The sequence below is a fragment of the Drosophila novamexicana genome, unplaced genomic scaffold, assembly GCF_003285875.2.
Source record: "Drosophila novamexicana strain 15010-1031.04,08,12 unplaced genomic scaffold, DnovRS2.1 tig00000024-arrow-pilon, whole genome shotgun sequence".
Classification (NCBI taxonomy): Eukaryota; Metazoa; Arthropoda; class Insecta; order Diptera; family Drosophilidae; genus Drosophila; species Drosophila novamexicana.
In genome coordinates, this window is record NW_020824768.1 from 2,558,456 (window position 1) to 2,575,973 (window position 17,518).

At 42.9% G+C, this 17,518-nt stretch overlaps 1 protein-coding gene across 12 annotated transcripts in view; it reads left to right on the forward strand.

Annotated features, from left to right (window-relative positions):
* LOC115771012 (collagen alpha-1(XV) chain) overlaps positions 1-17,518 on the forward strand; it is a 53,317-nt gene that overhangs the window by 33,103 nt on the left and 2,696 nt on the right. Inside the window, exons 5-23 of one of the 12 annotated variants that reach the window (XM_030716519.1) lie at positions 1,241-1,333; positions 1,691-1,756; positions 1,872-1,949; positions 2,203-2,269; positions 2,373-2,518; positions 2,781-2,918; positions 4,593-4,730; positions 4,902-4,967; positions 7,723-7,842; positions 10,566-10,784; positions 11,640-11,717; positions 11,779-12,028; positions 12,263-12,343; positions 13,150-13,322; positions 13,460-13,552; positions 15,767-15,889; positions 16,272-16,298; positions 16,891-16,905; positions 17,278-17,408. In XM_030716519.1, the coding sequence (XP_030572379.1) occupies positions 1,241-1,333; positions 1,691-1,756; positions 1,872-1,949; positions 2,203-2,269; positions 2,373-2,518; positions 2,781-2,918; positions 4,593-4,730; positions 4,902-4,967; positions 7,723-7,842; positions 10,566-10,784; positions 11,640-11,717; positions 11,779-12,028; positions 12,263-12,343; positions 13,150-13,322; positions 13,460-13,552; positions 15,767-15,889; positions 16,272-16,298; positions 16,891-16,905; positions 17,278-17,408 (2,102 nt within the window). The remainder of the gene's footprint in view (positions 1-1,240; positions 1,334-1,690; positions 1,757-1,871; positions 1,950-2,202; positions 2,270-2,372; positions 2,519-2,780; positions 2,919-4,592; positions 4,731-4,901; positions 4,968-7,722; positions 7,843-10,565; positions 10,785-11,639; positions 11,718-11,778; positions 12,029-12,262; positions 12,344-13,149; positions 13,323-13,459; positions 13,553-15,766; positions 15,890-16,271; positions 16,299-16,890; positions 16,906-17,277; positions 17,409-17,518) is intronic. The other 11 variants (XM_030716522.1, XM_030716521.1, XM_030716520.1 and 8 more) reach the window with 11 other exon arrangements.

Here is a 17,518-nt window from a genome sequence, read left to right on the forward strand (position 1 = left end):
GGCTATAAAAAAATATGTCTTAATGTCTCCACTCAGCAGAGCAACAAGCTGCAGGTTCAAGCCGTTGCTAGAAGAGAAAGAGACGGAGTTAGAGAGAGAGAGAGGGAGTGTGAGTGAGAGTGAGAGAGACAGCAAATTGGAATGGAACAGAGCAATGTTTATTGGCGGCCATTTAATGCAGTGTAGTACGTGTGTGTTACGCTCCTGTAGCTCTGTTGTCCTTCCCTTCCCCCCTCTCCCCCTCCCCCCTACCGCTCTTCACTTTCAATCCTTTCCCACTGACAGGGGCCGTATGCTGTTGAGCGTTGAGCATATTAAGCCATTCTGAAAGCCGATTGCACGCTTTTAACCCGAAACTCAACGGCTCGACGTCTCAGACAGAACTTTTAACTGGGATGCATAAAAGCTGCACGGCCATTACTATCAGTTACAGTCTCTCCAGGACAACAACAACAACAGCAACAAAAACAACAACAATGGCTGCGATGACTGCTGCCATTGTGCTTGGCCTGCACTAGTATTGCCAGTGAACCAGTGAGTGTTTGCTGCCATTTTTATTTGAAAGAACCCGGAACAGGGTTTATGGCAAATGTGCATTCACTTGCTCTCTCTCTATCTCTCTCCCCCTCTCGCGCCCTCTCTTTCTTTCGATAACTGACTGTGTTTGTGCAATAGCATCGCATTGTCCGTGTTCCATTGTCTCGCTGCTAGGGCCTGTATCGTCTGCGGTTAGCATTTCTATAGACCACTGATAGCAGTGCCCCCGACTCGCTCGAGGCCCTCTCATTTTCCAGGTAAATCTGTTATGTGTAAGTCATATTGTGTACTTATGTGTAATGGCGAAACCCCCGCCCATTTTCCGTTTCTCTGTGTCACGGACTTCCCTCGCTCTTTATGAGCGAAACTGAAGAGGAAATGCCGCGCACATTAGGTGCGTGGGCAGCATGTGGCAAGTGGCAAGTGCTATTAGAAATTAACATTAATAATTAATTTCGATTTGCAGCAATTACAATTGCCATCGACAAGAAATGCTACCGCGCTGCATTAGCAACAGATTTATGTGCGCATTTATTCAAATTGATTGATTTATTATACATATTTATTGATGCATTAGTTGCCTAAGGGCCAGGTTTTATGGTGTGCTGCCGCTTGGCTATAACGTTACAATAATTTTTAGAAACGCATTATTAATAATCTGCAAATCTGTCCAAGCTTCTATACAAACGTATTCTATGCACAGGGCTATTTAGAAAAAATCTATGTCTATGGCAATCCGGATGCCATAGCAATTCAATGCATGTCGCCCCCAAAGCCCACGGTGGCTGTGCCCACGGTAAGTTCAACATTTTCAGCTCCAATTCAGGTTCGTTCAAATGGTTTTAGTTCAAAATAAATTATTAAGCAGTCAAAACAGTTTTAAGGCTTCAAATATTAGATTGAAAACAATTTAGATTTAGTTCGACTTGGCTAGTAAGGTCCCTAAAGTGTAAACTAATTTAATATTGAACAATAACTTAGTTAAATGATGAACAAAATATGGATTCATTAGTGTTACATTAAGTTTTAAGGCTTCTTTCCCAATTTGAGTTTAATATGATTGAAGAGTGTATTTTAATTAATTTTGAATTTATCCCATTATCCTTTTTTTTACCTATTGCCCCATCTTATTAATTTGATTTCCATTTCGAAGGATTTGGAGAATGAGCTTTCGACCGAATCAGATCCTGAACTCTTAGCTGATCCTGAACAAGAAATGGTGTGTTTTTTCCCATATTTTTATTATTTCTCCTATTTTGTGTTCTTTTTTTTACGTTTTATTTATTATTTTATTTGAACTTTATTTCATGTTGAATGTCACGAAATGCATTCAGAATTCACCACCCGATGAGCCCGTTGTCGATGAGAATGATATTACAAACGAAGGGTGGTGGTCCTCAGCAAATATTGAGGTTAGTTTTTAATCAGATATAAGTTAACCAACTCGAGACCAGGCCAAGCAATATTCAATTAGATTTCCATAGAGCCCTGCTCCACATGGTATTTCGATGCGGTTTATTGCAGTCGCCGTTGCAGTTGTAGTTGCAGTTGCATGCTGAGCAGCATTTATGGGCATGGCAACAAAAGCTATTTGCATTTTGAGTAAATGCGTTCTCAATAAGCCAACGTCACTTACATCTTCTACTTGTTCTATTTCCATCACAGGCAACTGACATTTTCGACGACAGTGGTTTGCAGGCCCCCGGACAGACGCAGTTAACGCACGAGAGACGTAAGTTCACCTGATGCTGGACTTTGTCCGGATTTTAATTAGGCAGCCTGCTAATGGAATGACTTTGCTTTTGCTTTTGCGTTTGCTACTCTCTCTCCCGCAGCATATCGCGGCATCAAGGGCGAGAAGGGCGATCGAGGACCCAAGGGCGATAGTATACGTGGTCCACCTGGGCCGCCCGGTCCGCCGGGTCCCAAAGGTGAAACACCATCGTATCCGCCCTTTGTGGAGACACCAAGTGCGGGGGCTGTAAGTATAAAAGTCGACTTGGCACTTATTTTCTGACTTTGCAAGTGCACAGAGACAGTGCCCATTTATTTGCGCACCAAACGACAAAGCAGCTGGATTCGAAGTGGTAGCCAAATCCGTAACTCTGGTGATTCCAAATTGGCAAATACCAAAAACCCGTCTGTGCACTTGCAAAATCTTTCAGTGACTCGAGGAGGACTCTGTCTAGATTAATTCGGTTACAGCCTGGTGATTCAATGGCATATTTTTGTATCAATTGCAGAAATACACTGGCGAATGTACATGTAATGCGTCTGATATCCTGGAAGCCTTGAAGGACAATGAAACGATACGCGAAACGTTGCGCGGCCCGCCCGGTCCGCCGGGCAGAGATGGAAAGTCTGGAGCCCCTGGACTTACCGTAAGTACCAGCGACTACTTTATACTTAGTTTATACAAGCGCAACGGGTTGGAAGGCCAAAATGGCAAAAGTCAATATTTGATATGGATTAAACGCATTTTCAATTTCATGACACACATCTTCTAATCTTGAAGAGGAAGAGAGCATGGCAATAGCAGTGCGATGGTTATCGCCAGCTGGTTACACACACGCACACACACACACACATACACACACATACGCAGAAGCACACTTGAATGCGCTGCGCTCTTAAAGCAAGTCAAACATCATAATTTGTGCGTGTGTGCGTGCGTGTGCGTGTAACCGGAAACGAGGCAAAACGTTAACGTGCAAGCAGGAAACGAAAATTTCTTTATAACTTTGCGCTCGCAAACGGCAGGCAACTCAGGCTTAAACACTTATCCACTTTGGGCGCTACTCGTTATATTATCTCATCAACTGGCAACGTCTTTTGAAACCAAAAGGAGTTGTATCTATCTAACGGCACAAAGAGACTACTCTCTCCCTCACCCTTTGACTCTGGGTGCCAGTTGGTGTGTGTGTGCGTGTGTGTGTTCGGTTAAAGGCTAAGTCCACTATGCTGTTGGCCTCAACATCCACTCAACTCAGAAGTGCCTGCCACGCCAAAGAGCCAAAGAGACTCGTAACTTTTGTGGGTCTAGCCAAAAATATGAAATCTGTTCAAACGTTGCGTCTATGTTCGCATATAATCTCGTAGCCTTAGGCTCCTGCAAATGCATTTTTATTTTGGCTCAGTCAAAGACAACACTTTGCTTAGTCTCTCGAAAAAAACTAAAATGAAAAGAAAAAAAATCTGTACTCATTCACAATGTGCTTAGCAACCTGTGGAACGCAGCCTCTTCAATACGTTGCAATATATCAAAAGAAAAGCGGTATGCAAAACATTTTGGTGGCTAACAACAAACAGCTCTGAGAATATGCCAGCTCAAAAATGCAAAAATACCCAAAAGCTGACCCTCTATAGTACAGTCCTTGCCCGTGCCCAAAACCCTTCAGACAACCGAAATGCTTGAGTAAAATATGGCGAACTGGTGCGCATACCGGAAATTCCTGCGACAATTTTGTTGCTCTACTGCTAATCCCTTAACTAATAGCAATTAATTTAAAAGACGACGATAAGCAACAGAACATTATGGCAATAGCAACAACTGCCTGCCACTGAAATAACAATGTACAAGGGACAACGGCAACACGAACAATCCGATGGCGAACAGAACACGCAAATGGCGCACAGCGTGACCATTTTGCATAAGATTAAGGACATCGGGAGACACATTTTTTGTGCAGCCAGACCACAAACACAAAGCTAAGACCCACTCCCCAACTCCTGCCATTCCCTGCTATTGAGCCTGGGCAGCTGGGCCGCGTAGATTAATGAGCTCGGGCTAAAACGCGACGATTATGTAAATCGACCGCAGCCAGTTAAAAGCTACCAACTGGCCAGCAGGCCCCCAAATAGTTTCTAGACTATATATATACCCTATATATACGTAGCTATAACCGTGGCACTAGATGCAGACATTGCCGTAGACGTAGCTGTAGTCGTACATTCTATATGCACGCCCACTAATGTGATTTATTTCTTGGTCGCCGGCGGCGTCGTTTTTTCTTGTCTCTTCCCTTTTCTTTTTTTTTTTTTCTTTTCATTTGCAGGGTGCCACTGGCGTAACTGGCGCTCGCGGCCCGGAAGGTCTGCAGGGGGAGAAGGGCGAGCCAGGCGTCGACGGCATGCCCGGAGTGATGGGTCCGCCCGGACCTCCGGGCCCGCCTGGCTTGCCGGAGAGCTATGATGTGAGTACAACTTTAATTCTATTTAAAAATAATTATAAGAATATCACAAGTAGAAATTGTCGTACTTAACACAATTATCTTTTCATTATATTAACGTTATGTTCTTTAAGTTGATTTTATTTCTAATCTTTTTGTTAACTTTATTATCATCAACATATTTATTTGTCACAGGGCTGCAACAAAACAAAAATTGCCAATGATTCGGTTCCCGCTTCCCCCCATCTTCCTGACTCAATGGTTAGTTTTTCCTTTTTTTTTTTAAATTTTAATTTACATTTTAATTTTTAACTCATATTTGCCCGTTGTGCTGAAAATATTGTAAGCTGAACATATTTTCATATACAAGATTCGGGCTACATTTTATTTTTACCCAAAATTGGCATATGCCAATATGGTTGAAATTTATCCCAATATAGTTTTATCTACTAAAAAGAAAATGGTTCGCTTGTTAAAAAACTAATTTGAATTCCTGGTTCGAACCGGCTTGGTTCAGAACTCCCTTGCAGCTTTTTTTGTTCTTTATTGCACGTCTATGAAATGCATACTAATATTTTTGTGCTCTCATGTTAAAGTTAATAATATTTAATTTTAAATGAATATTTTTTATTCATTTTTTATTCATGAAAAGAAAATGGTGTTGGATAAACAAAAGAATACCACAACTAAGTCTCTTAATGCCTTGTACTAAAAAGGTTTCTTGCTAAATTGCAAAATAAATATGAAACTGAAACTTTTAATCATACTTTTTGACTAAAGGCGATTCAGTTTTGTCCGTAAGTCTAATCGGATTTCTGAGTTCATAACATTTAAGCCTCCCAACTTTGGTACAGGGTATGTTCTAGTCGTTTAATCTCGACTTGCAACTTATAATTTGTAACAATTAACATAAATAATTTATAGCTCTTGCTTTCTGGCTGACTGAATACGAGGATGAGAAGGCAAGAGTATCAAATCTTCGGTAACCCGAGGATCGATTTTTTTTTAACTTGGCCCAAAAATTGCAACTTTTACGGTAGACCTCAAAGGTAAAGTCGCTCGTCCGTTTATCTATATCCGACGGATGCTACCAATCACGCACGTTTCTTTTATGAATTGTGTGCCTTGAAGGCACATTTCGGGCGGCAGACATCGGTCATGTTTGGTCAGCCACACACACACACACACACACACACACGCACACACAATTTGCCTAAACCAATTTCCTGCCTAAGGAGGAGGCACGCTGCGCGCGGCGAGCGATTGCTGCACCTGTACACTGTGAAAAATTGCTGGCCAGATTTGGGCATGGCAGGTGCCCAGGACGCGTTCGCGTTGTCGCAAATGGGTTATCTGCGCTAATAATCTTAAAACCACAAAGCAACAGCAATAACAACGTCTCGAACAACATGAACATCTCGCAGAAATGCCGAAACCTAAGTGTCCTGAACACGCAAACCGAAACAAGCCAAGCCCAGTCTCAGTCCGCTTCTCCGACTCCGTCTCACTCCAAGACCCGGTTCCAGTCGCTGTCGCTGTCGCTGTCTCCCTGCCCCCGGCTACCCTCTGCTCTCACGTGGATCCCCCCTTTGGCGACGTGCTATTGCGGGCTTGTGATTCAGGTCTTACGGAGTGCTGGCATGCCAGCTTGTGGCAATTACTGTTATCAGCGCATGGCGCGCAGTTCACGCGGTTAAACGCGCTAACACGCATACAGATACTGAGTCACACACACACACACACCACCACACACACACACCAACACCCACACACATTTGTATTGCCGGCTTTTAACCCTTTTCTGCAAGCGAAAGTTTTATTTTTTTGCCGGCTTTATCATCGCATTTCAACGCCGTATGTTGCCTGCTTGGGCGTATCTCAGCATGCTGTCTATGTGTGTGTGTGTGTATGTGTGTGCGCGTGTGTGTGTGATTGTGTGTGTATGTGCGGTTGTGGTCGTAATCATTATCGCGCTGTTACGGTTATGAGAGTGTCAAGCTACTTATGGCTAACGCGCCAGTTAAATCAGACGCTCGCACAGTCAGCCTCCCATTGTTTTATGTCGCTCGTCGGCGGGGGTTTATTATCATTATCGCATTGCTTGCTCATAGGGGGAGGGGGATGGGGGCGGGTTCGTTTTTAAAGGCGTTTCAAATTGTTGTTGCTCTTATTGTTGTCAAGCATTTTGACCTTGTCGCAGCAAATGCGCCAGGGGAGAACAAAAAAGCTTTTAAGTTTATTAGAACGACTTCTGATTGTTGACACGGAGACAACTTTTTCAAATGTTTTCCGACGAGCCTAGACGCTTGACTGCGAATGGGGTGAAGAGGGGGGGCTAAGTGGGGGCGAGGTAAATTTGTAAAAGTTGCAATTTTACAGCCAGTTGATGAACTTTTGAACACCATCAAATTGAAATCATATAATAATACGCTTTAATTCCACGCCCATTGTTCTATGCTATATATATTATATACAAATCGTACCACAAAAAAAATATGTATTCTTGTAACAATCAACACATAAATAACAGATAAATTGGAATCCTACCAGGACTTTCAAGGTATAAACATTTAACCATTTCATTTTATGTTCCCACTAATAAACAAAACGAAACAAAAAAACCATAATAATACAAAACAAAAGCACAAGTTTGCGCTGGGTAAGCAATGGCCGCATAATCTAATGGACTAGAACCCCTCGGCGTCATTAGAGTTCTAAGCATTAAGGAAGCCACACACACACACACACACAGACTTACGCCCAAAAAAAGGGGCGCATCAGATCATTAATCAAATTTCCTTAGCAAATATGTATGTGTTTGTGTGTGTGTGTGCAAAACTACGTGTATTCTTGTGTGGGCCAGTTGTGGCATCAAAGGTCGCCCGCTGCTTAAAAAATGGCCCAAAAATACATGTATCGAAAAATAAATTGTACAACAAGCAAATATTTAACAAATTACTATGCTTACCTTCTATTTCCCCTCCCACACACACTCACACACACAACAATCACACAGGAATCCCTAATGGGCAACTCAATGGGCAGCCTACGCAGCTCCACCTCCAGCCAGGCAGGACCTAAAGGAGCGACCGGCGATAAAGGTGAGCCCGGACGTCCAGGAGAACGAGGTGAAAAGGTGAGTCAAAGTTCAATACCAGCGCTTGTCCGGCAAATATTTCCCTATATAAATATATACAAGTGTGTGTGTGAGTGTGTGTGCGTTTGTGTTAAGCTCTTTATGCATTATAAAATGGGCGACCAACATTGTTATGTCAAATAATAACTTCTGGTCTATTGATTACCCAATTATTTTCGAGGCTAGAAACATAAAATGGGCAATGACTGCCAAGAACAAACGCAAAATGTGGATTAATATACCCGATGTCATGTTGCGCTCTTTTCCATATGCCTTTGGGAGCAGCTAGAAAAACATGCGAGAAGATTTATGTGCCGGCTTCACACTTGTCATATTTGTACTTCAATTCCCACTAAGTGGCCATCATTTAGCTGAAATTCTCAGATTTATTGCACTGCATTCATTTGCGTGGTCGGCAGTCCATAAATTGACGCATAAATTTCTATCAGGCCACATACGAGAGCGAGAATGTCGCATTATTTGTTGCCTTCGTCCGGGACAATTTGTAAGCGTTTATAGCTCATTTGGTTGCCAGTTGATATGATCGAGGTGCTTCCTAGTTTATTAGAAATCGTTTACTAAAGTCCCTCCCCCTGCCCCTGCTGCTCCGACAGCAGTCAACGGGCAGCTCTTCTGCTACTACTTGTATTCTGTATTATTTTTATAATAAGTTTTGGCCATTTGTGCAGCTCATCCTGCTTAGATGGCGCTTACTTCCCTGCCATTACGCTTCATGCTATTTAGCAGCTTAGGGACCGGGATTCCCAGAGAGCTTCTGCTCCTGCTTGACCCCTCGTTAGCGAGGGTCGGCGAGCTGGAAAAAGTGGCGCGCATATTTCTTTTATGTGGTGCCTCAAAACTTTAAGCTGCCAACACATACTCTCTGGCATATAACATAATATGTTTGTAGTTTTTGTGGGCGGCGAGGGGCGGGGCGCTTGTCGCACGTGGACAGGAGTTGAAGCATGACGGAGGAATGGAGGAATTGTAGACTGAAACTGGGCGTTTCATGGATTGTCAGCCAACTTCCGGTGCTGAGGATTGCTGCTGTTACACCTCCAATTTCGGTGTGTGAGTATGTCAAGATTTATTTGACCTTTGATATATGTATATGTAAGTACATATACATATATTCTTATTTATTTGGCCAGTGGCAATGCTTTTTGTAGGCCTTGCTTTGGTTCAATCTTTGCTTGCGCCACGCCCCCTTGGCAGGCACTCGTGAACCATATTTAATCGGGCGTGAAATAAAAAGAAATTATGCAAAAGCCGTGAGCTTCTGAAGCTGTATAAAAATCGATTTCGATTTTCTGATCAATTCACGCCCAATTTACGGCCACGCACACAAACACATTTGTTATTGCATTTAAATTTTCGAAACTAATATTGAAATTAGCATTTTGAACGTATAAATGCACGCACAATTAGGTACATTTCATTTAACTCAAAAGACATGTCTGCAGCTCCTCGCAGCCACAGTCCACAGCCCTAACGCGATTCGGGCCTCCATTCAAGACAGCCCCGGAAGCAACCGCGCGTACTTTGTAATGTTGCACATGTGTATGTGTGTGTGTGTGTGTGTGTGTCTGTGCGTAGGTGTATTTTGGGGCGTGCGGGAGCTTATTAATTATTCATTAGTTCGCATCAAGCTGCCAATATAGAGTAAGGCCTGCAGCAAACAGCACATACAGGGTCAGGTCAATTTAAAGCGGTCCCACACACGCCAAAAGCGCTCATCTCAAGCCATATACAAAGCCCCAGACTACAAATCCAAACACACAGCCCAACACCAACCCCACCACGTAAACTGCGTGTAGGCGCGCGCAAATTTATGGCAAACCATTTAAGGCGCTGATGATGTGGAAGACGACACTGGGGATAAATCGGGAGCACTTGGTTGAGCAGGGGCCTGGGCGTGGGCGTGAGGAGGGGGGCTGGGGCAAAACTGAAGACCGCCAGCCGTTTTGCAAACTCCGCAAGGCAATGTCCCAAAAAGCCCAAAAAGAAGTACACATAAGCAACAGCGTACAGGGACGCTGCGATTCCTCGATTTCTCCACGGTTCGACTATAATATACCCGAACAGTGTCAGCTGAGGAGCTAAGGATGAGAGGTATCTTCTGTTAAATATAAAGACACTGTGAAATGGAAGGTAGGGCGTAGTAGTCTGTCGGACTAACCATATAAATATTTCAAGTCGTAGACAAGCCCATCTTTAAGAATGATTCCAAAGAATCTTGTGCATCTATTCTATAGAAATAAGAAAATTTGGCAAAATTTGGCAAAACAGGAAATTTTCCCCTTTCAACTAAGAAAACTTGATAAGAAAACAAGCGCATTACAAGCATAATATATCGCCTGATAGCTTTTGGGTTCGGGTACAAAGAGAAACCCGTGGGTTCGTCTCTTGGCAATGGTTTTGTGTTTTCGGGCTTGTCACCAAGCATTGCATACATTCGGGCGCATAAATTTATATATGTGCGCATGTGTATTGGTCGTGTGTGCGTGTGAGTTGGTTTGATTGTGGGGATTGTGGATTTTAGAATTGATTTGATTTCAAAATGAGTTTGAATTGAATTTTTGCCGAGGACAAAACGTTTGAAATTGAGTTTTACGGTCAAATTAGGCGTGAGTGCGCCCCCTGGGCCTGTATCGTATATTTAATACCGTAAATCATTTTACACACACATCCCTCTACTCTCTCCCTTCTAACGCCAATAACAGGGTCACAAAGGTGCGCATGGACCCGCTGGACCCAAGGGTGAGCCCGGCGCTCCTGGCCTACCCGGATTGGCTGGCCAGCCGGGCGATGGCAACGGCACCAAGGGCGAGCGCGGCGAAAAGGGCGAGAAAGGCATGCGGGGCAGACGCGGTGGCACCGGCGCAACCGGACCAATTGGACCACCCGGCAAACCAGGACCCATGGGTGATATCGGACACTCGGTAAGGCACTCGTAACTTTTGCATCCATATTCATGAGGCGGCTCAACTTTCACATGCCTGCGCCCATTGTCGGTGTCGCTCGCTAAGTTCACTTAGAGCCAGACGGAGTTTCTGGCCGCAATCGCGAGCTAGACAGTATCCGTAACCGAATAAGAAGAAGAGCAACAGCGGAGACGGAAGACGGGGCCCAACTTGGCGAAATCAACTCAAACGAAAAGTATTTTAAGTGCATTTTCATCACGGTTATTCAGGACGCTGACGCAGCGCACGATTCCAATTGCAGTTACCCTAGAATTTCAGTTTCAGCCATTATTCTGCAATAATAGCAGCAGCAGCAGCAGCGGCGGCAGCAGCAGTTGCAGCTGCAGCAACAACAACAACAACAACAACTATTACAATGGGTAGTCTGATATAAAGGGAAAAGTTTGCTTTGGCTGTCTGCGCGTTTGCCAACTGGCATCGTTTACCGCCTCTCAAAATCAAAGTCAAGCAATGTATTTACATGAATTGCCGCACCGAAATGAAGCCAAACGAAACTTTGACTCAATTCCTGGCACTGCCACACGAGGAGCAGCAACAACAACAACAAAGAAACAACAACAACAACAACAGGAAGGCATCAAAGCGCTGCAACTACCAAATTGTTGCACTCTAAACTGCAAAAGTTTTGCCATTTTTGGCGATTGTTCAACTTGGTTTTTATGCCCGAGTTACTCCACTTGTTAGTAGCGATTCCTGCCAGCCGTTAGTCCCTGCCACATGCTTCCGCTTCGAATTCTGTTACAGTTTCCAGTGCCCAATCCTTTCGCTACGAAACAAATATTTGGCCATCATTTATGAAATTCTTGTTTGTAGGGACGCCCCGGGATGATTGGACCTAAGGGCGATACGGGCGCCAAAGGCGTCAAAGGCGACTCAGGTGGACGCGATGGCGTAAGTAGTTTTGTAGTTAATTTCTTAGCAAATTCTTGCTCAAGCCTCTAACCATGTCCAGGCCAAAGGTGAGAAAGGTGATCGGGGCAGCGACGGTCGTGACGGCTTGCCAGGCCCACCTGGACTGCCGGCCAGCACAGGAGCTGGCGATGGTGACAGCAGCGGCGTCCAGTATATTCCAATGCCTGGTCCGCCAGGACCGCCCGGGCCGCCTGGCCTGCCCGGCTTATCGATAACTGGACCCAAGGGAGAAGCAGGCATGGACGCGCGCAGCAGCTTCTTCGGAGACGCCTCCTACTACGGTCGACCAGGTGAGCCAGTGGCAGCTTTCAAAGTGCCCAGAACAAATTGTATATACAAACATATATGTATAGTTAGGTGCCCGTACTTGTGCCATGAATTATGACTGTACATATGTACCCGAGACACACACACCCGTAAACACACACTAACACACACCCGTACACACATATAAGTAACTAGCATTCTCCCATACCGACTATGAAATCAATTCCAAATCATTCTGTATTGTACTCGTAATCAAGGTGCGCGCTCATCTTTAGACGAACTTAAAGCACTGCGAGAGCTGCAAGATCTGCGCGATAGACCCACAGATGGCACAGCTGGTAAACCATCAAAATCAAATCAAATCAATCCACCAAAATTGCCGTAGTGATATTTATTTTCTTTCTTTTGATGTTGCATGCCAAACTAGTCCTAAACATTCTTGCTGTGCGTATACACATTTCACGCCCATCACGACCTTGGCATGTCTCAAGTCTAGGGTGGTATACGGGCTCATTATTTGCACATCATCATCATCATCTCATTTGCGTTAATGAAGTACCTGTAAACATTTTGTTCAACATTTCAACATAGTCATGCTTTCACTTACCAAAAACAAAAACAAAAAATAGAAATACAAAACACGAGAATGAATGAGAATGAAAATAAGCTGTACAGATTATAAATGGTAAATACTTATAAGCGCGTGTGCTCAAGCATGAGATACCCTATGAAAGTAGCTTTGCTTCCGTTAGAAAGATTTATCGTAAAGTTGCTTAAATACAATTTATGTCCTAACAGGATATCTCGGAGTCGCACACGTTTTCTATTTGTACTTAGATCAAATGTATTTTAGATTTCTTGTATCCTCAATACTTATTCATTTTATATTATTAACTTCACATGCAATTATATGTATATTATATATCTTTTCCAATTGTTATATGCATTATAGGTAAATGGAAAAAGTTGTACAAATGACATTACTTTTGATATTATTTAGAGTAGTTGCAGTATTGATTTTACTTAGCAGCACACACAGATTTTAATGCAGTTGCATATGTGTACAGATATGCACATTTATACTTGGACTTAGTTTAATATAAATCGTGGTTTAACACGCATGTCTCGAAATCATCATTTGCAGAGCCACCGCGACAGACGGCGCACTCACACAAGCACGAGGAGTCGCCCCTGGGCATTGGCTTGGGATTGGGAGATGGCGAGGAGCTGCCATACTTTTCCGCATCATCATCGAACATGAACATGAGAATCGTGCCAGGTGCAGTTACCTTTCAGAACATAGACGAAATGACAAAGGTGCGTTGCCCTACACACACACACACACACACACACACGCTCTCACACTTACGCGTGTGTCCATATATATGAGCGCATATATTTAGCAGCGTATTTTTTTAAGCATATTTAAATTTGGTTTTTGTGACGTTCCACAGAAGTCCGCGCTCAGCCCACCCGGCACCCTGGCGTACATTACCGAGGAGGAGGCGCTGCTCGTGCGCGTCAACAAGGGCTGGCAGTATATAGCGGTAAGTGAAGCTCTGGGCATGGGCATGGGCCTGTGCCTGGAAATGGGATTGGGGCTATTGGGATCGAGATGGGATTGGGATTGGGCCCAAGCAAACAAGTGCGGCCCGTGCGTGCGTTCGCAAATGCCAAATATGGCAAACGAAAAGTCGCTGGCGGACGCTATTATTTTATAGAGCAGCCTTTGGTGTTGGCCCAACCCATCCATTGGCTGTTTTCTATATATTATGAAAATATGGCTCGGCAAAACAAAACAAAAAAAAAACAAAGCACAACAAAGTAAAATGCAATAAAAATAGAAAGAAGAAGGCTGGGCTGAAAGACGTTCGACGTGCATACGTTTGTTTATTTAGCCTCTTGTTTTTGGCCATAAAATGGGGTTTTGTTTGGCTATGTCCTTGTCTGGGCGGCTGCTCCTTGGGGGTTTTTTATTTGCACATTTAATGTTGCAGACGTTCTGACTGATTGCCAACGGATCGGCAACATGCCCCGAACCGTGTGTGTCCCGTTATTCAATTATATTGACTCGCGCCTGGCTTTTCACTCAGGCGAGTTAACGATACAACAAGAATTCCGAATTGCGCATTCTTAAGCCATCAGCCGTAGGAAGTGGCGCCTCAAGCTCGTAATATTGTCGCACGCCCGATGGACAGACAGATGTCAGCCAATTCGAGTCAAGCTAACTTGCCAGAAGACAGTCGCAAAAGCAATCGCAAAATCAGTCAGCAGCTGCGCTGCACAACGAAAAATAATATTAAACAACAACAAACGAAACTTTTATTGGCAAGGAATAAAACATGCATTTACTTGGATCATAAAACGCAAGTCTAGATTAAATATATGATTAGAAGGAAATTGAATATTTGTACTCAAATGGCGCTGATCAACCTTAGCACGCTGCAGCTTCAAATTGGCAAACTTCATTACTCAACACTGTCAATTAATCTTGCCTGTCGACAGTTTTCCAGTCCCAGCTGACGGTACAATGCTTCCAATTTGCCCTGGTCAGCACTTGTAGAGCATACGAGCAAAAAGAAGTTCTTGAAGCGTCCACAAATTACACGCAGAATTGAACCATTTTGCAATAGCTTGTTACACATTAAAGTGGCCACAATTTGTGAGCAGCTTTCGGTCCGGTGGGTTCGAGATTTGTGGCAACGCTTTATTAAAAAAAAGTATTGCATGATTTTTGGGGCGCCTTATTGTGCAGAGTGTAGCACAATACATATGCTCAAAACTGTTCAAGATTCGATTTCCGCTTCCGTTGTTGCATGCACAAAGCCAATACCGACAGCTAGCACAGCATGGGCCGAGGGCGTGGCCAGCCCACACACCAACTGGTTACTGTGCCTGGCATGTGCATACCCACAAGAAGGCAAATGGAAATGAGCAAGGCTGCGGGTAATGCGGGGAGAGTGCAGGGAGGAGTCGCAAATCGCATGCCTTTGACGGCAACATTTAAATACTTTTGGCAACAAAACGTGCATGATGGGGCTTCCTTTGAATAATGTCGGTTAAATCAACCAAAAGCTCATTGCCAGGGCTTTTATTTCCTTGCCAGAGCCTGGCATCTGGCTGTCTGAGCTACTTGCAGCATCAGTGGTGACATTCGCGTCCTAATTAGATTTCAGTACACTAGTCAACTACTTAAAGTTCAAAATAGTAATTAAAACTTTTGTCAGACAGCGGCGCACAGTGTCTCGCATTCTATTCACAGTTTAGCCAAAAATTTAATGCCTAATTATTACAAATTACATTGAGAAGAAACTTTATTAAATTAAAGTTTTACTTAATAATAATAACAACGAATTTGATTTGTAAAGTTCGCAACCAGACAGTAAATGCTCAAAATAGACTGCTCTTTTATTCATTTATGGAAAAAGGTTTCCTTCATTTATGAAAATTAAACATTTTTGCTTCTTATTTTGGGCTGAAAAAGTTGTATTTTTATTTAATTATTAAGTACAGATTCTGAACAGAAAGAAGTCGTGAATAGGATAGATTTTTTTATAGAATGGCGCTTATTACAAATTGCCGAGACAATTGTTTAAACATGAAGTACCTAAACTGCGTAAAGTTCACCTGCTTCGGGGGCAGTGGTATGCCGGCGAGCAGATTTCCCGCGTAGCCTATAAAATATTAATGACCATGTTGGCTAACTGCTTTTGCTTTTAATCCAAACTTTGCCAAATTCATTATAAACCTTTTATTTACAGCTGGGCACCTTGGTGCCAATTGCAACACCAGCACCACCCACCACAGTGGCGCCGTCCTTGCGCTTTGATTTACAATCGAAAAACTTGCTGAACAGTCCACCCCCCTTGCTCAACACGCCGACGGTAAGTGCTTATTATGTTGTCATATACCATCTAACCCATGCACTCGTATATACTAAAAACATATTTGTGCTTTGAGTCCATTTAAAAGCGAGTGGGCTGCTTGTGCAGCTGGAATTGCGTTTGTGAGGTGTCCAAATTAAATGCTTTACAAATATTTCAAATAATTTTTGGCCATTCATGAGGCAATATCGCTGCATAAGTGCCGCTATCATGCCAAGTGCCTCAAGTGCAAAACTATTCACAAAACACGCAAACTCAATTACAGAAAATAGCTCGACACTCGATAGCCTTAAATTGTATAATTAATATCAAGCCAAAATTTAAGCAATTCAGTTAATAAACACTACTAAAACCATTTATTATTAATTATTATTAAATGCAGTTTACAACCGCGCCCGAGTACGAAACGGTAATTAAATAAAATATCATACACTGAATGCACACAAAGAGAGCAAACAAAAAGCAAAATAATACTAAATCGAATTAACGCAACTCTTGCACACACACACACACACACACATCTATATATATATAGATATATATTTAATCTGATTTTGGTTTGGTTTGGCCAATGAAAACGTTTCTAATTAGTGCAAATTGCAATTTGAGTTCTGCTCAGTAACGTGCAGATATATTTGTGTAGCTCCCTTTTTGAGTTTCTATTATAACTATCAATTATTTATTTAACATTTATTCTATGTTCATGCTGAAATCTATATCAGTAATATGCTTTTGTGTAGTTAATACTTTAAGAAGTGCATCTCAACTCAGCAGAACAAGCCCAACAAGACTATAGCAAAGGCAGTTGAGACCTTCTTTATGCTCGTTTTGTTCTTTTTTGTGTTTCGTGTAAACATTTTTCTATCTATATATATCTCTCTTACAATGAACCTTTTTTGTACCATTCTCACGCTTGCGTCGTCGAATAATATTATTGGGATTGTTAACAATAAATGATGCTCAATAAAATACCACACGAAATTCTCGTATTACATTCACAGTGGTATCCGCGCATGGTAAGTGACCTTTCGGTACAATTAAAAATATGCCAGACGCCCCCAAGTGAATGCCTCCCCTACATACATACATATGTACATGGGCATATATATGTATGCACATAAAAAGTTCCTTTCAGTTTGTAGCCTCAATAGGTTTGTTTGCTTTCAAGTTATGTTTTGCGAAATGGAATATCTCTTAAATATTACACTCTCTTATCATTTTAACAGCCTCAGAAACAAGTTGAAATTATTCCCATCCTTAACTTAGCTATACAAACAATTCGCAGCCATTAAATTCTATATTAATTAGATTTCAAAATGCTTGACATAAATTCCAAATTAATTTTCTCCCATATTTTCTCGTTCATCCCCATCCCCTCCAACCCATAGCTTCGCGTGGCGGCCCTCAATGAGCCCTATGGCGGTGACTTGCAGGGCATTCGAGGCGCGGACTTTGCCTGCTATCGCCAAGGCCGGCGAGCAGGTCTGCTGGGCACCTTTAAGGCGTTCCTCACCTCCAGGTAAGTAGACGCAAGGGGCAAGAGGGTGGAGCTAGGAGAGTGACAGAAAGACCGGGTGTGTCTTATCTGTCCTTAGATTTTTTACGCGTATTAGGCATGTTTTTGATATT